Source organism: Thermobia domestica, chromosome 1 (assembly GCF_964235325.1).
Source record: "Thermobia domestica chromosome 1, izTheDome1.hap1.1, whole genome shotgun sequence".
Lineage (NCBI taxonomy): Eukaryota > Metazoa > Arthropoda > Insecta > Zygentoma > Lepismatidae > Thermobia > Thermobia domestica.
In genome coordinates this window covers 286,974,929-287,000,156 of record NC_137454.1, presented here as the reverse complement: position 1 = coordinate 287,000,156, position 25,228 = coordinate 286,974,929, and the positions used below count along the sequence as shown (strand labels likewise).

At 36.8% G+C, this 25,228-nt stretch overlaps 1 protein-coding gene across 2 annotated transcripts in view; it reads left to right on the top strand.

The window, feature by feature from the left end:
* LOC145661218 (polycystin-2-like) overlaps nucleotides 1-25,228 on the top strand; it is a 128,621-nt gene that overhangs the window by 43,336 nt on the left and 60,057 nt on the right. The window contains exon 5 of one of the 2 annotated variants that reach the window (XM_081726676.1): nucleotides 10,895-11,025. The exons of the other annotated variant lie outside the window; for it this stretch is intronic. Coding sequence (XP_081582802.1) covers nucleotides 10,895-11,025 — 131 coding nt within the window. The remainder of the gene's footprint in view (nucleotides 1-10,894; nucleotides 11,026-25,228) is intronic. 2 annotated transcript variants of the gene reach the window in all.

The following is a 25,228-nucleotide window of genomic DNA, read 5'->3' as shown; positions in this document are numbered from 1 at the left end:
CAAAAATGTCTGAGTAGCTCACTCAATATGATGCATCTCATTTTAAAGATGCAATTTGAACGCTGTACATGATATTTTCTTCTTATAAATACAGATAATTATAATCCAAATTCCCATAAGAAAATGATCAAAATTAGAGGGAAAAGTCTTCTGTTTTTTTACAGTAAGGAAAAGAGCTAAAAACTTCGGATTTTTTTGAGAATGGAGTACTAGCTTTGTATTTGTACGCTACTGTACTATTTTTTCGCTGTTTCCAATGACATTCATTACACAATCGATGAGAAATTATATCCTTCATCATTGAATCTACAGAAATCAGAAATCAGATTTTTTCGTGTTCACGTACTTGGCCGTCTAACTGCTAGATGGCACTATAGTCATTCCTCATCCCACTTTCCTTCTCAGCGGGAGCCAGTCCTTTTGAAAACCTATTTTGAACTTCTTAACAGGGGCGGGAGAAAGGAAGTCGTTGTGAAGAACGGGAACTTCAAACACGAGGAATAGCAAAATTTATGACCTCTTTAGTTGATGGTTTCTGTTTCAGCAGTACAGTGTATTTGTAGATGGTTTCTATGAGAAGAAGTAATTTGTGTTGGTAGCGATAAAGTCAACCTTTCGACAGAGATTTGTGAAGGAGAAGCCGAACCAAAGTCTTCGTTTATCTATTCCAAGAAAGAAATGAAAACTTCCTGCAGGACTGAGAATATACATACAAGAGAAAAAATAAAATACATTATTATAATCTTATTATAATAATCGAGTAGATTAATCCCCGAAATATTCTTTGTTTACCTGTCAAAAAATCAAGAATAATATAAAGCTCTTTCATCAGCTTCCATCGTACAACATACTAAACACAAACATTATATATATATATATATATATATATAGTGGCGGATCCAGGATATGATCAAGGGAGGAGCTAAACCATAGTTTGTTTCTTTATCCAGAGTAAACAGGATTGAAGCCCATTTTATCCAGTGTATACCTGAACGTCAAGGGGGGGGGGAACGATAGCCTCTATAGCCACCTTTGGATCCGCGCCTGTATGTGTATACTGTTTACAGTGCCGGATTTACGTATAAGCTAAACAAGCTATAGCTTAGGGCCCTGCTCTCTTGGGGCCGAAAAATCTAAAGAAAAACTGGATATACATTTCTAAAATATAAGAAAATTAAAAAATAAAATAAAATGTATATATACGTAGCAACAATTCTTCCTGCTGTGTAGCCTACGTTCATGTAATTAATGGGGCTCCTTCTGCTAGTCTGCTTCCTAAATTATCTCTAGTTTGTTCATTTCTGTATGTAGGGTGCCTATGTTCATCTGGACACATAAAGGACCCCATTACCTTAAACAGCTTGGGGCCCCACGAAACCTAAATCCGACTCTGAATATCTATTTATGCATGTTTGCTCCCTCTCTTTTCGAAGCAGTGTTTCTTTGATATTGCTTCAGATTCCGGCAGGTTTTACCAAGGAGGGAAGAGTCCTTATTCATTCCAGGCATTCAAACTAGGGACTGGACTACTTGCTTCCAACATTCTGTCCCCCATGTATCCCGGTCTGAATCAATTGCCTAAAGCCCATAAAACATTCAAATTCAAATGTAAATGTTGTTCATCAGTGTCGACACCGAAATATTTCTCAATCAATGGTAGGGGTGTTTGGTATCCTCAATCTGTCTCCCTCTTATTAGCGGAGAAATACTCTATATTCGGTAGATTTTTTTTTTTTAAAGTGCTGTTTAATGTATCGCATAGGAAACTAAATTTTTATATACCCTAGTAGTATAGAAACGCACCATACGGTACCTTACAAAATAAACATCCTATGCCAAGGATGCAAACATTAACAATAATAATAGAAAAACATACTAATAAACATTTTAAAGACATTCTTTCATTAATCAAGTCGCACTTAAAAGTAGAAAACAATTTTGGTTATGCATGACTTTAAAAAAAAAAAAAAAAAAAAAAAAAGGATGCGCTCTAATATAGGCTTACATACAGTTACTTTATAAATTCTTAAAATGACGCGCCCCATTCTTTTTATTTAGGCTTGCATAAATAAGATTATTTTTAACTTTTTAGTGCGAATTGATTAACAAAAGAATGTCTTTAAAAGGTGTTTTATCATTTTTTTTATTCGTTGGACACATTTTCCAAATCCTAAAGTGATATGCAACCAGGGAAATAAGGGCTGGTTAAAGGCTAGTATTTATTTTAGGATAAAATAGTGGAAAATAAAAACATATTAAAATTTGCTTTTAAAATAAATAGATATATTTCAAAGTATGAAAGTAAAAATGAAATATTGTATTGTCGCCGGACTTACGTCGCTCTGTAACAGTTCTTAGTTCTATGACGTCAGGAAATAAGTTCAATGTATACGAACACTTATTCAATGTTTGAAACAAACACCTGTTACGTCCTTGTACACTCATCTCCAAAATGATTGTCGCATATCTATAACTGTCTTCATGTAAGAATATAATGTAATACTGAATTTGCTGGGTACTTTTAATACTGATACTATGTGTATAATCGGGAAATGTATATATGGTAAATTTCATAGGAAAATATTTATAAATTCGAAAATTAGAATGAGTAAATCATAATGTTGCTAAATGGACACGAAAGTTTTATTTTCTTTTTATTGTTCTTATTTACTCCTCTTTTGACATGAAACTTGCATACATGTCTCTGCCGATTGTACACATACTAACATTATAAAAAATACCGGGTGAATTCGTTATCAAATTATATTCCTACAACAACATATTTATAGACATGCGACAATAATTTTGGACATGAGTGTACCTTCCTGAAGAAGGTGACACATCTTTTAATTCTATTGTTAATAAAGTGGTCTATTTCCCCAAATAAAAACCAATACCAAGCAGAGCATATGCTCCCTCCTGTCCTTCTAAGCCGGTACCCAAGGCTAAATGTAACATTGCGTCCCTTTCCTGTTGTAATAGGAAAAATTCAGGATGGTCAGCTACTGGTATCGATCCCAGGACCATTCGAATGTGAAGGCGAGACAGAGGGTAAATCTGGTGATCATATTTTGAAAAGAAAATAAAGAAATGGATTCCACTAAAAAAGAGTCACATTGCCAATACATTTCAGATCTTTGTCTGGGTTTTCTGCCTTTCAATTCCAAGTTTTTTTTTTTTTTTTTTTTTTTTTTAACCACGAAGGCCCAAAATAAATTAGAATATCGACTCTCCCTTTTTTTTTTTTAATATTTGCATGGTTCTTCATTTTATATCAGACTCTTCCTGCACTATTCCCGCGTTATTTACCATAGGTAGAATCCTTTGAGAAAGAGACAGGCGACAAGTGCTTTAGTTCTCTATGGTATGTTTGTGATCGTTGTAGATATTTGAGTGGATCTCTAGACACGGCTGATATCATGTTGGTTCCTCTTTATTTTTTCTTCAGTTCTGTTTCTCTTTTAGCCAAAACAAGGAATTTCACTCTTTTGTCCCATTTGCCGCCGTAACCTAACCACCTCCCTCCTGCGCTGTCCAACTTTGACCACATGCAGGGGAAAACGAAGGAAAAGGAGGGGTGCCATTTGCTTTGACGGCATTTCAGCAACAACCCCATCTGTTGCCAAAATAAGGAAACACTTTGCACTGCGATATCTTCGATTTGTCAAGGTCACTTGACTCCTTCCGACTCTTAAGGGATGCTGGTGGAGGGTAGTGAGATCGAACACGCCTTTCTAACTCAGACCACAATGGCTCAATGATGTTCAGATTTGGTGATTGTAGGACGCAGGGTAGGTGTAATAGCTCCTGGTCATGCTCCTCAAATCATGATTTCACCGTTTTTGCAGCGTGACAGTGTGCCAAATCATCTTGGTAGATGCAGTCACCATCGGGGAACAATATTTGGGCCATGGATAGAACCTGGTCCCCCAAAATGGCCTCATATGCCTTAGCATTCATCATTCCATGCAGAGCTATGATGGGACCTGCAGAAAACCACGATATCACTGCCCATACTGTAACAGAACGAACCCCATGCTTTACAGTTGGGAGCAGACAGTCTGGATCATAGGCCTGCGACGGTATTCTCCATACGTAAACACGACCGGTTGTTGGAAACAAGGTGAAGGTCGATTCATCGGACCACATTACGTGTTTCCACTGCTCATGAGTCTTCGCCTTGTGGTCCTTGCACCACTGGATACGCCTCTTCGCATTTACTGCTGTGACCAGGGGTTTGGCGACAGCGGCCCTACCATGAATTTTCATTTTATGAAGTTCCCGTCACACTGTTCTCGATGAAACCGGGTTCTGTAGGCCGGAATTGAGTTCAAACGTAATTTTCATTGCAGTGGTCTTTTTAGCTGCTACAATCCGTTTTAATGCCCTCCTGTCTCTATCTGACAGGATTGTCTTTCGACTACTGTTGTGCTTTGCAGACGTCGTTTGCCCATGAATTGTGTATGCCCTCGTGACATTGGACACAGTGCCTTTCGATACCCCCACAATGTTCGCCACTGTTGCCACTGAAGCTCCAACCAGACGGCACCAACGATCATGCCTCTTCGGAAGTCTGTCAGGTCGCCCATTTTACCGCATCACTTTCACACCACGACACTCACAGGTGAACTGGTTACTGCTGACGAAAGAGGAAGGTCCATATGACACACTGGAAACAAAAATCGATCGGCAACCGCAACACGTGTTGTACAGTGGAGGGCCAAACTTACTTGTCCTGTATGAAATGTTTTTAGATTTTTTTGTTTATCCCCTGTATATAACGTCACAGTTCGAATTATTAATAATCAATATAAGAGTTTAAGGTATTGTCTTTAGTTTCTACATCTATAACTTTATAACTTTGTATTTCAGTTGCTGGTGTAATTTAAAACTGTTCCTGGCCAGCAGGCATTAGTTAAAAATTGTTTCATGTCGCATCTATTATATCGCACTGAACTGCACACTCTTGTGTAGAACTATGAAGAGAATACGAAATCTACTGGTGTTAATTACATTAGGTTGATTGTACCTATTATTTCTAGAAGCTGTATGACCATTAGAGTTAGGTTCGGTTACATTGCCAGTAAACCTAGAGTTTCTCTTTTCATTACCACTCTCTCGTTTTATAAATATTTATGTTACGTATAGGTATTTAACTATTAACACTATTGCGTACATTCTTGCTGCACTGTGTTGCATAGACATCTATTTTTCAAAATTTTGTACTATCAATAATAAATGAGTAAAATTCATGCATTGTGATGACATTAGAACTTGTAATTTATACGGAAGTAGAATTCTAATAGATGCAATAATTCCTGAGTCTGGTTGATAAGGAACTTTAGATCATTGTAAGTGGTACTAACAGAACTCATAATGCTTTTATCTACTTTAGGATCATACCTCTTGTTTCTAACTTGTATGTCTCTGTTAGCTAAGATAAAGTCTTTGAAATTTGCTGGCAAAATACTTTTAAAAACTTCGTAACTACGCAGCCATTTTTAATTCCTTTATACCAAGTTGCACAGGGTAGCAATGACACATGAGGTAAAATTTTGAGAAAATTAGACACTAATGCTATCAACTCACATTCTTCCTCAAACTTTTCAATGAAAGTACCAGCAGGAATATCATCTACACGACCACTAAACTTAAAGATTTTACGTCACTTAATTTTACTGGTACTTCATTTAATTTTTCCCCCTACTAATAGGGAATTTTGTGCCTTTTCAAATATCTTCATCTATCTTTTGTGTCTTGATAGAGAAAAGGTATAACGCCTTTGGTAAATGACTATATATACGTTTTCAAAATAGACTATCACCGCTTAGACAGATGTTTCATAGGTTAGGATTTTTTTTCCAGAGTACTTTCGAATTCATCATCAAATGGAGAATTTGAGTACTTTTATTTCAATCACTACGTTGCACTGCTTCATTGAAATATATTGTACCGTTTTTTCACCGCATCGTTTTCAAAACTTCAATAAGAATAATCTTTCGAAAGTTGTAAATTAATCAGAGACAATATGGAAAAGAGAAAATATACGAGGGCTGTCTAAAAAGTATCCGACCTTTGGCCAGAAAAATAGTTGCCAATACCTGACAGATTTGGGACCCTAATCCCCTTCAAAGTAGGCCCCTTGTGCTTCCACACACTTAGCCCACCGATCCTTCCACTGCTGGAAACACCGCTGGAAGTCTTCTTTTAGAATGTTGTTCAGCTCCGTCGTCGTGTTCCGCATTATGTCTTCTCTGCTCTCAAAACGGGATCCCTTCAGAGGCGTCTTCAATTTTGGAAACAACCAGAAGTCACAAGGAGCCAGGTCTGGAGAGTAGGGAGGTTGGCGAACGGTTGAAATTCCATGTTTGGCTAAGAACGTGTGGATCAATTGGGATGAATGTGCTGGGGCGTTGTCATGATGGACGTGCCAGTTCTTCGCTGTCCACATATCTGGTCTTTTGCGCCGGACTGCGTCACGGAGTCGCCTGAGAACATCTTGATAGTACTCCTTTGTCACTGTTTGTCCTTCTGGTGCGTACTCGTGATGCACAATTCCACGGGCATCGAAGGAAACAGTCAGCAACACCTTGATTTTGCTTCGCACCTGCCGCGCTTTCTTCGGCCTTGGAGAATCGGGATTGTTGTTGTTTTGTTTCTGGGTCGTACCCGTACACCCATGACTCATCTCCAGTTATCACGGTATTCAGATACCCAGGATCAGTGTTGGTGGTGTCCAGAAGGTCCTGTGCAACGTCAAAACGGGTGTCTTTTTGTTCCTGAGACAACAACGTGGGTACAGATTTAGCAGCCACTCGTTTCATGTTCAAATCGTTACGCAAAATTGCATGTGCAGAATCTTTACTCACTCCAACATCTTCTGCAATCTCCCGCACTGTCAAACGGCGATCTGCCATCACCAAATTTCGCACCCGCTCAACAACAGCTGCATTCCGAGCAGTTTGGGGCCTGCCGCTACGCTGCTCACTCTCGACTGATGTGCGGCCATCTTTGAATCGGTTGAACCATTGTTTAATTTGTGTTACACCCATCGCATCTTCTCCAAACACCTGCTGAATCTTACGAATTGTTTGGCTTTGAGAATCACCCAGCCTTTGACAGAATTTGATGCAGTATCTTTGCTCAATTCGTTCAGTCATCTTGCGAGAAACACTAAATCCGACGAACACTACCAACAGCACCTCACTTCGCGACCACCAGCTCACGACTGGCACACGCGAACGCGGTGAAAAAATTCAAGCATGCGCATTAAGGTTCCTCCTTCCACCGTGCACGGTGGCTCCGCCTGAGAATCACTACTTTGCGTGGAAAAAATTAAGGTCGGATACTTTTTAGACAGGCCTCGTAGACTGGTCCGTATATTTCCCTATGCATGCTATTGTGTTACTTTTCTCTTAAAAATGTGTAAAAAGTTAAAAAATTAATTTCCTATATTGATTTAACATGTTGAAAACAAAACATGTCTTTCACTTTATTTGTGAAGGCAGTTAATTTCAAAACAACAGACAGAACATCACACACACGTCAAAGCTGCCTACGTGCAGAAAAACAGGACAAACAGCTAAGGATTGAGCGTAAAAGAGACCCGACTGTAACGCTAGATTCATTTTGCTTTCTGCATTTTGTTTTTCGGAGTCGACGTCAGTGTATCTCCAGACTGTACCAGCTGTCATCGTTAATTAGTAGAGCAACCCAAAAGCATAAAAAGCATTAAAAGCATAACAGCAATTTACACATGTGGTTGGTATCTTGAACATGGTTGTGGTTGTGAAAGGATCCAGAAGAAACTTATTTTAAAAGCATAATAAAGCATAATTTTAGAAAATAAAGCTTAATTTATGGAAAATTATGTTTAACTGCAAGTTTAACATACCGTATTAATATTTTTTTAAAACCTATATTTACATTGCAAAATCATTGAGTACGTAACAATGCAACAATGAAAAGCTTATTTTTATTTCTGTAAACTTTTCGGTGTAATCCTTTGATGTGAAGAAAAGAAGAAAGGAAAAGAAGAAAACTTTCTGCCAACAATGAATAGTACAGAAGAACTCCATACTATATTGTTATATGTACCTCTTGAACTTGAGCACTTTCTGTACTTTTTGGTGGCATCTTTTACTTTCTCTTTTTGTATATGTGCACCTCTAAGGCGCACACAAGTAATAGAAAAAACTGACTCGAGTAAAGCATATCTCTTTACAGTGCATTAGGTAGAAAGTTCATTAAATAAGGAACAAATTGATTGCATAAAATATTAATAAATAGATTAAGATATTTAGAATAGTTAATGTATAGTAAATATTACAGTTATACAGGATTAATGTAAAACAATGATTGAAATTAACAATAAAGCATAATTTGGAAAAAATAAAGCATAATTAAACAAAAGATAAAGCATAATGTGGGTTGCTCTATTAATTAGAAATATCCATGCAGAAACACGATTCGGCATTCCTTAGTCAAAACTTAGATTATAATATTTTTCTTTGTGCTTCGATTTATTTGAAGGGTTCGCGGTGGCTCAGTGGTAGAGCGTTCACCTCCGGTGCATGGGGTTCCTGGTTCGATCCCGGATCGCGCCGTGTGGACTTTGTGGTGGACAAACACCGTGCTTATGGGTTTTCTCGGGTTCTCCCGTTTCCTCCCACTTTCTTCATTCCACCATTTCACTCATCTCTGATCATCATCGTCTCTTTTAGCCTAACCGGCATAACCGTGGGACGTAAAACTTAAAAGATTTCATTTCATTTTTTCGATTTATTTAAAGAGATGATACAATTAGGTTAATAACGATGGAGAGTCGAGGAGCACAATAAGTTAATATTCTCATATCCCCGTTACAATTTCAATAGTCTGTACATTTAATAATGTCTGCCTTGCCTGTGAATCAGGAGGTCTCCACTCAGATAGGCCTTTGTTATTCTAATCTTGTAATCTCTTGAATGCGATTATATGAATTAACTTATAAATTTCTCATTATAGTTTAGATAATTTACATGTTTTCATTCATCCGACTACATTCATATTTCATTGGCTCCTTTATTCTACATATTACTTAAGTGTCATAATTTATTCTTTTATTATTAGTTTATTTGTAATAGAATCTACCACTTTGTATTGCATAAATTAAAATAACTACTACAATATTACTCTTCTTCTTATAGAGATTACTTCCCCTTTTATTGGGAAGCATAAAAAAGTTCATTTACCTTCCAATCAATTTCATGTCATTAGTAAGACAACTCCCTTTGGCTTTAATGTCAACCATTTATTACAGTATGTTTAATATTTCAAAGAGAGGACGAGACACTATATACTAAATTTCATTAAAATCTTTGATGGTGGGATGAACAGCCGTATTTGAGGCTGGACAATTTGCTGTGGAATGACCCGTTTGTTCTTGGAGTGAGTACTCGCAGCCGTAAAACAGGCTGTGGATCATGTTGCAGTGCGCCACTCTGCTTCTCTGGTGTAGTCACTGGGAGTTCGAAGTATGTGTTGAACGTAAATATTCTGAATATCTTGAAATGGACTGAAAATGTCTTTTCCCGATTAATTGTCTTCAAATTGACTTCTTGTTCCAATAACAATTATGTTATGATCTAGTAGTAATAACTTTCATATTTTTTTCATTCATTTGGTGCACAAATCATTTGTTTTGACTTGCCAGTATTATACTTGCAATTCCTTGTTTGACTTCACACGAGTAAGCAGTTGTCTTGTTTTCGTCCTTTCTCTCTCTTTGTTAAGTTATTCTTTTAGATTTTCTTTCTGCAATTTAGAAACAGCATTCGTCCTATCCCGATACTTCACTCTGTATTTGAAAATTATGTTGTAATAAGATAAAAAAAAAAGAAAGAAAAAAAGAAAATTAATGATTGTTTCCTTGCGTACCTGCATATATTAGAAAAACTCAATCTTAATCAAACGTTAAAAATTAAATTCTAGAGATTCATTACCTAATAAACATTAATTTTTTTTTTTTTTCGTCCGTCCGTTTTCCTTAATGAAAGAAAAATTAGTTTTCTGGGATTAAGGTTTTACAGGCGAACAAAAATTTTAAATTTAATAGTTAGGTTCATATGAAACATCGATTTATACGAAATGTCTTCAGTGAAAAATTATTCACTTATAATGTTTCCAATTTTCATCCCACAAGAATTAGTACATTGTTAAAGACACCCCAGATCAGAAAATGAGTTACAAACATAACAAATTGTTGAGTAGAAGTTAGAAAATATATCGAAAATGTTTAAATATCTGAAAACATAGTTTGTTTGGAGGATTGCGTATCTAGCGAAATAATTCTAATGACAGCTGAAATAATTCTATTCCATCGTTAAAAAAATTGTGTGGTTAGCTAAAGGTTTGCAAAAGATGTTACTAATTGAGTTCTTGTTTGTCTTCAAGTATAAATGGACTGAAGATTTGTTTTATGAATATTAGTTTTATATCTGTAAGTCTCAGTTAGTTTAAATTGACTTGTTAGTAGTCAACAATAGCCACGTATAGTAGTCCAGAAAATAAGTATAAATAAAAATAAACAATGAACAGCTCAAAAAAGAGGTACTTATTAAGCTAACTGAAAGGTTTAATTTTAGGTGATTGGGATTTTCAGCACTCAAAATATTTGTTATTTATCTAATGCGTAACATTTATTACTTTTTGTGTTTGTTTTTTGCCTTTCACATGTGCGTCTATTTTGTGCCTGCTGGAATGTATACCGTTTTGCTATGTGTTTGTGCTGCTATTTGGTTGTGCATGTCTTACCGAAATGACTAATATCCTGCTATTATGTAAAATAATTCTACATTGTATTGTGTGTGGTCAAAATGTTATTCAATGGTGGATGAATTTTTGTCAAATGAAGCTGAAAGTAACAAATACGTCGTGCGAAGTTAATGAAATATTCAGAGATAAAATTTATTCGTGTTATTATTATTATAATTCAGCTACTGAAGATAAAGAAAGCAAAGAAGGAACCGACAGGAAAGGTGAAGCGTAAGTATGTTGTTTCCTTATTTGTGTAGTAATGTTATCTTAAGAAGGCTGAGGATAAACGCTGGGAAGTTTGCTTTGAGGTGGAAGTTTCTACTAAAGAGAAGGAATCTTCCTGAAAGTTTAGAAAAGTAAGAAATAAAGAAGGTAATATGAAAACAAATGGAACTTTTTATATAATTAGAATCTAGTGTACCTACGTGATAATTTATAGGATATTATTTTTGCGTATTAGGCAAAGGGACTGTGTAGTAATGTCTTGACTTAAAGAAAGAAAAAGAAAGGCTATTAACTGCCTAAAGTTGTTGCAAAGCAACTTTTCATAACGTATGTTCTCAGCGTGTATGCTCAGACAAAGTTCAAAAGCAGTTCGGCAATTAAGAAACGAAATTTACTCTGTTAAAAATAAACCAATAGCGAGTGAAATCAACTTACCTCGATTTATTCAAGGTAGGAATCTCTTTTGTTTACACATAGCTCAGCATGATCCAGCAAGTCATGGAATGACTTCTTAAAGTTCTAGGCTGTAATATTGTTCAAAATCCTCATCACTGCTTTCTAGATGGTGGAAACATTGTTAAAAAGCAACTCTTCATGGTGCTTCTGATTTAAGGAAAAGAAAGTAATCACAAATAAATAGCTCTCGCAAGAATGAAAAATGTAATAACGCAAACACTTTTGTGCCAAAAACTCACGAACAATCATTGCGTTCTGTGATCGCCCGTTCTGGGCATACTGCTTCCGTTTCTTTAAATCCTCCGTTATTTCGCGAACAGACTCCGTATTCAACCCCACAGGGTCTGATATTATCTTGAGACTTGCATTTCGATCATTTAAAATATCCTGAACTTCGCCAATCATTTCAGTTGTTTTGACAGACCTATTTACACCTGGGCCTCGTCATCTTCTACAGACTCTCTACCAACAATGAACTTCTTATACCATTCAGAAACACAGTACTGAGGAAGACAATTGCTCCTCATAAACGTTTTCAACATCTCAGATGTTTTCGTTGAAATTTTCCATAAGCATGCATGGAACTTCATATCACTATTTTGGTCACTTGTTGAAATGGTGACGAAGTATCACAATACCATTCTTTACTTAGCCGCGTCACGCACCATGGGAGCGGCCGGCTGAACTTGAAATTTATCCATGTGTTCCCAAGGTCACACGCAAAATTCACCACTTTGAAAAACTTCCGGAAGCAACTTCACAGGAAAAAAAAAAAAAACTCGTTTCGTAATTGCCGTACTATGTGGAAACATTGACTGTGTACACAACACGCATTCTGCAACCTGTAAATGAGAAAATTGCCAATGATAGCAGTCGTCTTCCAATGAATTAATTACTTAAATAGTACTTCATTGTTATTAAACTATTAGTTCGTGATCGTTTTATCATTGTACTATACGAAGAACATTCAGAGCGAGAAATTACGATACAAGAAGTCGGCCTTCTCTTCCCCTGCCTTAGATCAGTGTATCTTGTCACCTGCCATTCGATATCTTAAATACTGCTTCAAAAGATGATCTAGAAGAGTGTTTCCCAATCTTTCTGATATCGCGGACCCCCTGGTAGCAACTCTTAATTCTCCTCGGTCTCCTAAGTAATCAAAAATGATTATATAAAATATGTTTTATATATAATAAAAAATTAATAAGTTACAACTCAAGACGAGATACCTGAGATCTCATTTCGTGGCCAGTACTAGAGAAAATCATAAAGTTTATGTTATGATTGCAAACACGATAAGATAAAGTTTAATGGAAAGAAAGTGTCCTGCGAACCTCCTCCTAGTCTCTCTCTGCCCCTTGGGGATCCGCGAACCACAAATTGTCAAACACTGCTAGAACAATGCACTCATAAGCAAGAAAAATGTTCTAAAATATTACACGTACTTCTGTGTGTCTTCGAGCATGTAAGATATTTATTCTGATAATTTTAGTGAATTGTCTTATAAATGTACTATTTCAATATTTTAGCCTATTACATTTTATTCATGCGTTTTCTATTTTATGTAAATGTTTTCGGTCTAGTAACATGATGCCATATTATTGATTGATTAGCTGTTTGAAAGCTCCAAGAAGCTATACAGGCTAACTCTTCATAAAACTTCGGTTTCTTTTCCTGTGTCTTCTTTGTCTGCTAATATGAATCTAAGTCCAAAATCGTCTGGTCTTTAATCGTCCAACATTGTCAAGGACGAAAAAATGAAAACAAAGGAAAAGGTAAATAGGATTGACTACATGAGATATAGAATCTCCACAAAAATAATTGAAATACAAAATAAAAATACTAGTAAAAAGATGTGTGACAACTTACATTTCTACATGTGAAAATTGGAGTGCATACTGGGGTTTCCAACTTTCCCATATTATATGGGAGCTCCTGTATTTAAGCGTTCTCCTATGTTTTGATCTGAATTAATCCTGGAGCTCATATATCCGGTATTTAAAATTAAAAAAATAAAATAAAATAAAACAGGAGAAATTTATGAATTTTGACTACTTGCAGAAAATGTGTAGGTTATGTAAGGAAAAATCCCAAAGTTCAGGCAGCTACCGAAAATGTAAATAAAAACAGCTTTAAATAAGAAACTCTGTATTGCTCAGTCATTTTATAACTGTTTTCTGAGATCAAGTGTTTTAAATTTAAGCATATTTTTATTTATTTCTTCAAATAGCCCAAAGATTGTAACAAAATTACTTGTCACAGTCATCACTATTTTTACTAATAGCATTGGGAATCTTAGGGCATACCAGATAAATATTGATTACGGTATACTATAATGTAGGCACAAGCATTACACGTACCTTAGCTGCCGGTTTCTGGAGACGAAAACAAAACTCCAACGCAGTGTATTGTTCCTCCCACTTTCATTTTCCCGGTAGGCGGGTCAAGCATATGTACAATCACACGTCTGTTATGAGAGCAGGTCTGGAACGAAAGCAGTGTATCCAGTGGCGTATCCTGAGTTTTGAGGTTGGGCATGCAATGTTCCAATACCACTACTTCTACTACCACTATATTATTATTATTATTATTATTATTATTATTATTATTATTATTATTATTATTATTATTATTATTATTATTATTATTATTTGTAAAACGCTCCAGCACTCCTTTATGGTGGAACATTCTACCTTGCGGCGTAGAATAAACTTTACATCTGTTTCAGTATCATGATGATGATGATGATGATGATTGGTGTTCTGCCCGAAGGCAAGTCTTTGACCCGAAGGTCCCATGGTGTTTTTCCATTGCCTTCCATGGGATGATGATGACGTCCTAAGGATGGGACCTACAGCTTAACGTGGGATCCGAACCACTTGTGTCTCCACCGGGAATCGAAACGGGACCCCTTGATTACAAGGCGACGAGCGTAACCACTCATTCACGGGGGACACAATATTGAATGATGAAAAGAAATATATTTTGTTCAAGTGCAAGCAGTACACTGTTCGAGAAACGAATGTTCCACCGTCAATTTCTAACTAGTTTTCAAAATCACTTTTATGCTTTAAAATGCTTGCACTTCCTCTCCCGCTAATAAAATAACGTAGTTCAAGTATATTCTTACTAGGTAGCTATTGAACGATTTGAAAATACATACTATTCATTCGGAAACACAACTAAGGAATAATATAATCAATCCAAGGGTTAATATAATCCACCCAATAATCAATCCAATGCTGTGCTGAATTTGCTTCTCCAATTTAAGCTTTAAAAAAAAAAAAAAAAAAAAAAAAAAAAAAAAAGACAGTGGTAAACCAAATAAGTTAGCAACTGTGACTGAGGACATGAGGAAGATTGTCAGCGAGGACAATCATCCCCTTTCTCAAAGAGGGACACCTTCGAGCAGGCAGGCACATTGCGCTTTTTTTCTCTCCCTCTCTCTCTGTTTCGTTTGACAGAAGAGCAAAAAGAATGTGGATGCTCCAATCGCCCGTCATTGCATTTCCTCTTGCCCCTCTCGCCCAGAAACTTACGAATCTAATGGATACTTTCTTATATATGTTCCTCGCTACGTTCCAGCGGTTTCTCAAGCATGTATATAACTCCGAAGTTTGTTTGTTACATTGGTATGCACATCTATAAGCGCATCCTAATAGTAATGCGGAATTAATACTTGAAAAAAAAAATAGTTTGGGAAAAGAAGGGGGTTCAATGCTCTTTTGCGTTACTCTTGTACCCACCATTCTCTGTAAATATAACATGTTCAAAAAGAGTAGACTATCAGAAAATAATTAGAATTATGAAAATACTCACCAATTACTTGAAAAGAAAATCCACTCTTCTGGTCTTCTTGCAAAATTCCTCGGTGACTTTGTCAAAGAATGAATCGTTGCTTTTCATTTCTATTAGAAGATCTTTCTCTATAGACATCATCGCCAAAGCCGAAAGACGTTCTTGTCCTTGAGAATTTCTCTGGAATGTTTTTATGCGTTTCAAGGCCGAAAATGAACGTTCCACTGATGATGTAGTTGAAGGTATAACCCTAATTAATTCGCACAGTTTGTTAAGTTCTTGAAGGCCAGTCTGTAGACCATTTGAAACTAAGAAGTTGTAAATATCTCCCAAACTCCTTCCCACAAAATGATCAGAATTATAGACACCCTTAAGCTCGGCTTTCAATCGTACAAAATCAAAGAACTTTGCGTACATTTTCTCCAATTGCACAAACTGTTGTTCTGGAAAATCTTTTGAAAATTTTGAAAATTTAGAACAATCAAGAAGTTCCAAAAAAGACATTTCTGGCAGTAAATCAAAACGGTGCTGCAGCTGCAATATTATGGTGTCATATTTCACAATAAAGCCTCTTGAATTCCTCCTCTGCTGATAAGAAATTGGCTCGTTTTCGACGTTTTGTTGGCGGATCATTAGATAAAAAGGTGTCGCGCCAAACTTCTTCAAAACCATTGTTGCGTTTTGATGACAGTCTCTCCTTCAGTGTCAGTATTTCTTTTGAACAATACGCAATGTCTAAAGACTTGGACTGTAAGATATTAAACACTACATCGGTGAAAGTGTATATGTCTTGAAACAAATTTAGAAGAAAATTAAATTGAAAGTCATTTAACTTTGCAAGAAATCCGTCTGCCTCTTGTACGGTAATACTATCCCAATCCCCAGGAGATTCTAAGATGGCTTCTAATAGTTCCTGGAGCTGATCTTTGCAGTTAGCAATAGTTTGCACTAATAGGCTGGAAAAGTTCCATCTCGTAGCTGAAAGTCGTGGGAATCTTTTCTTAACAAATGTGTCCAACATATTAGTTCTTTTTGTTGAAGAAGAGAAAAATGCAGCAATTCCATTAATCGTAACGAAGAATATGCGACAAGCACTAATAAAGGAAACGGATTGTGACAACACAAGATTTAGCTTATGCGCGTAACAATGTATAAAAATCGCCTCTGGAACAATTTCCCTTACCCGCGCCTGGACCCCACTTATGTCACCTGTTAACACTGCAGCCCCGTCGTAAGTTTGTGCGATCAGTTTATTTTTGCACTCAGACTGTTCTAACACTTTCATCATTAGATTTGTTAATGCTGCAGCACTACGATCAGAACTAACGTCACTAAACCCTAAAAATCTTTCAACAACGTTATTGTTGTGACTGTAACGCAACATAGTAGATAACTGGGATAGATTGGTGACATCTGATGTTTCATCGATCATAATAGGTACGAAACGACTTGTTTTGATTTGAGATTTAATTTCTTCAACCATAACTGCACCCACACTTTGTATTAAATCATTTTGAATTAAGGGAGATGTACCTGAGAAAACCTTAGATGTGGTCAAATGATGTTTCAATTTTGCATCAAATTCTGATAACAACTTCAGGATTTCCACGTAGTTGCCTCGGTTGTTCGATTCTTCGTGCCCGCGAAAAGGTAATTCTTGCTTGCCTAAAAGACACGTCACATACGTTAGTCTTTTCAAAATTTCCCTATTCTCTTTTACGGTTTCATTGTTTTCTAATATCCTCTCGCTTTTGCTTATCAAATTGTACGTCTATTCTAATTTTGCCAAAGGTCGCCAAAGTTATTAGTGCATTAACGTGAGAGTCCGATTTTTCGTGCCTTGTAATAGCAGTATGAAGGTTATTCAGGTCTGCGTAGTCCCGGTTTTTACTGTTCCATGGTGAGTTCTCGGTTCCGAACAAAACACAAGGCCAACAAAATAGTTTGCACAAATTTTCCGAATCGCAAAGCCACACAGTTTTATTATACACTTCGGGATTAAAATTACGCACACAAGTTTTGTTTTGTGACTTTAAGTTCGTTAGAGCTGGAGTGGGTCGTCCATTTCTTACTATAAGTAACTTTTCCTCCATAGGGCGAGCACTGAAAGGTTTTTCAAACAAGTTCAAAATTACGTCTTCTCTACCCATAGTAAACACTAAAAAGATACACTTCACACAAGACACAACACTAACGATAAAGTAAAACGCACGCACTATAAATATTTCATACAGCGAAACGAAATAGAGTTAAAGACCAAACCGCACCACACATCTTTCCGAAATTTCTTCAACTATGAGTCAATGAACTTTTCCCGCTCGAACGAGGACTTCCGATAACACATTCTCTCGTCAATTTTCGCGGATTTTTCGGCCAACTTGTGCTTTCCGTAAGAGTACGCTTTGTTGCCGTAATTCAAACCTATATTTCACAGCATTCATAAAACATTTTTTTCATACACCGATACTCTCTTGCATTTAGATCCGACAACGCTGCAAAAGCAGAAGAAATTTTGCTTTCACGTCAGACATTTTTTTTTAATGCTTTGTTTCCAACCACTTAAGCATTTTTTTTCACTAAACAAATTCATACACATTTAAATCACATCTGCGCGATTCTTTATTTAACAAATAGTACATTAAGTGACTACAAAGTAAATGTATTTGAGATAATGTCAATACATATTCTCCGTACTAGCAATTTAATTCATTTAGCTCATTTCCTTCATTTAGCTAATGATTTAAATTGAGAGAGTATTTGGTATATCTTTGATTTAGTCATTTCGTGTATATGTATAGATTGCAACTATGCTGCGTGCAACTTTCGAGTTGCATGCATTTTGGATTTCTCTCGCTTCTTTCACCCAATAAAACACAGGTTTACAGGCTAGCGGACGACAAGGATCTTGAGCGGATGCCTACACACATTGTCGAGAATACTGCAGCGCCACACGTGAACAGTTTTCACAACTCGTAACGCGTACTGGCCTACGATATCAAGGGAAGTTCCGTAATTTTTCAGTCTTGGCTCCTTGAAAATTAATTAAAAATAAATAAACTAGAATAAGAACGCATGCAATGCATGCCTTGCATTCATGCAGAATACGCCGCTGAGTGTATCATTGGCACATTTCACCTTTGGCTGTGCATAAATTATAAAACTAACTTTTTGCAGAAAATATATCACATACAAGTATATCGTATAAACAAATAATGGTCATTCTTTATCGAACAGTCCAGTATTCAACACAGCAAAGGAATCAAAAAGAAAATTATTAATTATGCAATTGCATATAGTTAAGTAGGACATTGTAATTGAGTGTAACCCATTAGTGTACTTCAAATAAATAAAATATGTGATATGAAGACAAACAAGAAACAAAAGTACTCAAGTACACGAACGAACAGAAGGAAGTAGAAATTATTCTCAACAGTGTTCTTGGTAGCGCATCAATGAATTTAAAGAAGGTTATCAACCCCGCGCTTATATACTCAAGAAAGCCGACGGAACAATTCTTACTGATACAGATACCATCTTGAATAGATGGAAAGGTTTCTTTTACGATTTGCTTAACACGCAACCAAAAACAAATGTTCGTGAAGAAAATGACATGCACATAGCAGAATCGTATATTGCAGACCATAACCGAACGGAAGTAGAAATCACTAAAAGAAATTAAAGGAACACAAATCTCCTGGTGTAGACGAAATTCCGGCTGAGTAAATTTTAGCTGGAGGGGAAAAATGGTGGAACAAAATACACAAACTCATTCTCCTTATCTGTAACAAGGAGGAATTGCTACAAGAGTGGAAAGAATCAAATCATTGCACCAATTCACAAGAAAGGCTGTAAAACTGATTGTAATAATTATCGATGCATTTCTCTTCTGTCAACACGCTATAAAATCCTCTCAAACATTCTATTAGCAAGATTGATTCCATACGCAGATGAAATTATTGGAGATTATTAGTGCGGATTTAGGCAAAATCGATCAACTATCGACCAGATATTTACCATTCTACAAATACTCGAAAAGAAATGGGAATACAATGCCCTGGAACATCAATTATTTATTAATTTTAGAAAGCTTACGACTCGGTTAGGAAGGAAACATTGTACAACATTTTTACCGAATACCGAAGAAACTAGTTAGACTAATTAACATATGTTTAAATGAATCCCAAAGTAAAGTTCAAGTAGGAAAATTCTTGTCCACAAGCCTTCACGTCAAGAATAGCCTGAAAGAAGGAGAGCGTTGTCGCCATTATCATTTAACTTTGTTCTTGAGTACGCCGTAAGGAAAATGAAAGACATCAACCAAGGTCTAGAGCTGAATACAGCATATCCATAAAAATACTTCTTTAAAGTGATATTACGTCGCTTTGGATAATCGTATTGAAATGAAATTGGTCACATTTGAAAGAAAAACTCAAATATTTTTGTGCATGTCAGCAATGGACAATAATGTCAATAATTGACGGGATCAAACACAGAAAAATAATTTCACTCATGTTTACTTTGTAATTAGTCGATATGGCTTCTTTGTTGGCAGTTGCTGTTTCTGCTGGAGGCACTTGGGAAGCTTTTATGTTTCTGTACTGTTACGCCGTAACGTGCTGACGTAAATTTATTTCCTTTCGTTGTGTTGTGTTGTTATTAAAAATAAGTTTTAAGGAGTTATAGCGATCCCACGAGAACGAAGTTGGTGTGTTTTGGAGTATCACAGTACGCAGAGTCTGAAGCAGGTTCGGTGTGCTTTTAGGCGAAGTTTTCAACATCAGGCTTCTACAGACATGTAAATTTTGAAGTGGTACCGTGATTTCGTGGATCGTGGCTGCATATGTTATCGAAGGAAAGGCCATTCAGGGAGACCATGTGTCAATGTGGGAGGCATTTTGTACGTAGCCCTAAGAAGTCTGTCCGTAGAGCTAGTCAGCAGTTGAACATACGTAAATCTATCACATCTAAGATCCTACGTACGCGACTGAAGTTTCACCCCTACAAACTGCAATTAATGCATAAGTTGAAACCTAATGATACCGTAAAACGATTAGATTTCTGTGAACATTTTGTGGTATTAATGGAGGATAATGAACTGTCAGGAAAATAATTTTCAGTGATGAGGCAATATTCCATGTTAGTGGAAAAGTGAACAGGCATAATGTTGGGATTTGGGGGAGCGAGAATCCAAATGCCATTTTGGAAGTTGAAAGAGACTCCCCTAAAGTAAATGTCTTTTGTGCCCATTTATAGCATCAAATTTATAGCCCATTTTTCTTTCGAGAAGTCAGTGTCACAGGTCCAACGTATCTTGACATGCTCACTAATTGGTTATTTCCACAATTGGAAGAAGAAGAAGGCAATGACTTTATTTTCCAACAAGATGGAGCACCTCCTCACTGGCATTTACATTTTCGGGAACATCTAAATGAACGGCGTTCAGGGAAATGATAATAATGTCTTCTACAAGTGGCCGCCGAGCTCGCCTGACTTGGCGGTTTGTGATTTCTTTTTATGGGGTTACGTAAAGGATTGTGTCTATGTACCCCCATTGCCTCAAAACTTGCAAGAAGTGCAAGTTCGTATTAGTGCTGCCATCCAGTCCATTTCATCAGATATGTTGGAGCGTGTGTGGCGTGAATGGGAATATCGTCTTAATGTCTGCGTCGTCACACGTGGGGCCCACATTCAATGTCTATGAGATATAGTAAAAAATATTTGATATTTTCTTTCAAATGCGACCAATTTCATTTAAATACGATTATCTAAGCGACGTAATGCCACTTTAACCCTTTCGGGATTTTGGGTTTTTGGGGTATTTTTTAGACTTTCAGTCAAGCAGCTACTGAATCGTCACTATTTATCCTAGAATCATGGTTCATACCTCATTCTCTTCAGAATGGAGCAGGCTTTCAAATGGTACCACTTGCATGCACATACCGTATACCAAGAAAGGAAAAGAGATGTCAAAGGGAAAATTTCGAGGGGAATTTTTTTTCACACTTTGGGCCCCTCTGGAACGGCCCTGTGTGAACGTAGAGATCTCAAAAAATCTGATAAATAGTATTTGGTAATCTGAATGTGTGTGCCAAATTTCAAGTTTCTATCTTGAATAGTAAGGGCGGGAGAAATTTTATCAAGAATCCACACAATGCCCCAAATTACCGCAAAAGACCATAATCTCAGGTAAAAAATTTCCTGAGACATCTCTATTTACCCTAGGACTATAATTCACCAATCATTCTTTTCAGAATAGAACTGCCTTTCAGGCGGTAACATTCACATGTCTTCATCATGTATCTAAGGTGGGAAAATCCCGAAGAAAAGGATTTTTTTTGGTCAAAATATCCCTTTTTTCAACTTTTTGCCCCTCAGGACCCCCCTGTTTTAACGCAGAAATCTGAAAAAAATCTGGTAAATACTACTCGGTGGACTGAATGTTTGTGCAAAATTTCAATCTTCTACGTGCAAAAATAAGCCCGCCAAAAAGTAATGAACATAGGCTTAATAAAAGAAAATATATATATTTTAAAATTATGACGTCACCACCTTCTATGTCTCGACGCAGGAAAATGTGAAACCATACGTAAGGTCTTCTACAATGTCTCTGGACTTGGGGAAAAAAAAAGGACGAAAAAACTCAAATAGGAGGGTTATAACGCAATGTACCATGAAACACCCGTATGGTACAAATTGTACCATAAAATCCCGAAAGGGTTAAAGTATGATAGTATTTTTATGGACACGGTGTATTATTCAATAGGTTATGGCATATGCTGATGAGGTAAATATAATAGGGATGACAGTAGAACAATAGAAAGAAATGCAGAGGTCTTATTAAACGCTTGCAGAAACATGAGTTTAGAAGTAAATGCAGAGAAAACTAAATACATGGAAGTTCATCGTGATTGTAATACTGCAGATTACGGGTGCGTTAATATATCACACAATACTTTCAACAAAGTAGATACTTTCAAATATGTAGGATCAATATTAACACATCAAAACTATATTTACGAAGAAATTAGATGCAAACTAAAAGCAGGATTCGTACTCAGTTCAAAATCTCTTGTTGTCGCGAATTCTGTCGAGGAATTTGAAGCTGAAAACATATAAAACGATAATCATGCCTGTTATTCTGTATGATTGCGAAACATAGTCGCTTATTCTGAGGGAAGAACGTAGACTGAAAGTATTTGAGAACGAGAATGGCAGAAACTTCATAATGAGGAACTGTATAATTTATACCGTTTACCAAATGTTGTTAGGGTCATCAAATCTAGGAGGCTCAGGTGGGCAGGTCACGTAGCCAGAATGGAAGAAAGTAGGAACGTTTTAAAAGTTTAACTGGAAATCCAAAGGAAAACAAATCATTAGAAAGACTTAGGTGCAGGTGGAAGGACAATACTAAGATGGATCTCGCAGAAATGGAAATACAAAGTAGAAATTTGATCCAGTTGACTAAAGACAGAAATCAATTGAGAGCTTTTGCGAACACGACGTTAAACCTCCAAATTCCATAGGCCATAGAGTTAGTTAGTTAGTACTTGGTAACACTTGGTAAACACTCGGGTAACACTATATGCTTGCATAGAAGTAGTAGACCGAGGATGTCACATCCAAAGCAAACACTTAACGGAAAGAAACTACTATTAACATCGAAGAACATGTAAAGTGCAGCAATCAAAAGACTGTAAAGAGAATTATATGAAGTGTAGCTCTGTATATATCAGAAATGTGAACACTTCGACAAATTAGAAACGTTTGAAATGTGCTGGAGAAGAATACTGTGCTTATAGTGGATTAAGAGAAGTAATAGAGACGTCTTGAAAGAAACAAATGAAAATTAGCGGATTCTGTCCCAGAGAAGGAAAACCAAGAACGTAGTACTTAGTAGCAAGAAAATCGAATTGAATGTGAGTTTAGCGCCTCTTTCAGCACCGAGGCTATAAGACGTGGATCCACAGTTTAAGATAGAAGCGGAACCACCGTAATGCGTTCAAATTTTAAGGCTCTCCCACCAGGAATCGAACCCGAGGCCTTATGAACCAAAGGCGCACGCGTTTGCCACTAGACCAGCGGAGTAGCTAGGTAAAGACAACCATATATGCGTATTTAACAGCTTGCAATAAGCAGACACGAAATTTGATTATTCCATGTTGCCCATCAGCCTTTGGTTGAGAAGACAATATAGTTTCCGAATAGATATTTCCTGAAAACTCAGTTCTCACATGCCTAACATAGCTTTTAGCTTATTCAAAAAACTTTCGTTTTTTAAATTTGTTACGATGCGTGAATCATTTTGCAGTTGCGGTATAAAATTGTGAATCATGAATAATAGATACATACAATTTCTTATAAATAAATATTCATCATGACTATTACATTTTAAGATATAAGTGTTACGCATTCAGATACACAGAACCCCAGACCAATGGTTCGAATCCAGGATCTTTATTCAAGGTATTAGATGATTAATTTACCTTCAAACGTAGAAGCCAGTCAACCGAGGACATTACTCCCACATTTGAAAATCGTTCGTCAATATGCAATATTTACATCAACAGATTTCATGTAGCCTAAAATATCCTTGCGGATGCAGAATTGTAACTTCTTCTTTCAAAAGAATTCTAATAAACATGAGCGTCAGCTACTTCCCTTTTACCGACCTTCACGTTATATTTCTTTGGCCCTACATCATCACACTTTAAACAGTGTGTATATCGGTCACGAAAGTCATGAAAAAGTCACGAAATCAGAGAACGGTCATGAAAGTCAAGAAATTTTGCTTTTGGTTAACTATTTTTTTTTTTTTTTTTTCGTCTGCACAAATATAGGTACAGATCGTCAAAATTCACCACTAAAAGTGTCTATGGTCGGCCTTAGACACTACCAAATCGCAACCAAAACGCGCTTCTATCGCATACATGAAAAATCGGCCTAATTCGTACCCAGATTCGCTCTTGAGAATGTTACGAACTTTTATGATTTGGCAAAGAAAAGGTCACGAAATTTCATTTTGGAATTTTAGTAGACACCCTGTTAAATCTCCCTGTCTGAATTCCTTATACACGAAACTAGTTTCTACTAAGCTAACATGTCCATTAAGTTTATTGGCATCGAAACTTCTGTTTCTGTTCCTACATTCTAAGGTTTCTTCCGTCACAGCGTCCCATAGACTTGCTGACTACAAGGGAAGCGGCTAACGTCGAGACACGAGTCGTACATCACACCCTAGCTTGAAGACATTTTGTCACCTAGTTAAGTGTGGAGTTCTGGACAATACCACGCCATGTGACGTCATGAAACTTCGAGGTTTCTGCTTTCTTCGGGTTGAATGCCCGGAGATGGAAAAAATAAAATGAAATCCTTGAGTTTTACGTCCAACGGTTATGCCTGTTAGGCTAAAGGAGACGGCGATGAGTAACGAATAAATTGGTGGAATGAAGAAAGTAGGAGGAAACGGGAGAACCCCGAGGAAACCCACGCACACGGTGTTTGTCCACCACAAAGTTCACTTGGCGGGGGCTGGGGTCGAACCCGGGACCCCAAGCACCAGAGGTGAACGCTCTACCACAGAGCAACCCTCCCCCTTCCCGAGATGGAGTCTCATCACACGTGCTGAGGGCAACAGCCAGCAGCACTACGAGGGAGAAAAAAAAACAATAAAAACTGCGAATAGACATAATTCTGGATCAGGTAAGGAGAGGTCTGTTTCGAGAACGCAACGAACTACCTTCCTTTATCAGGGCCTTAGAGGAGTGCTCCGTATATATAAAAAGCTTTCTCTAAGTTGAAGTATAAAACTAAATGGCTTAGTAAGTCTAATTGCTTTAGAGTACAATTCCCATAATCCTTGATTAAACCATATTAATTACCATTGTATTAAATATATCAAGGCTCAATGTCAGTGACGTGAATTCTACTCCCATTACAAAAGAGTAGAATTAAC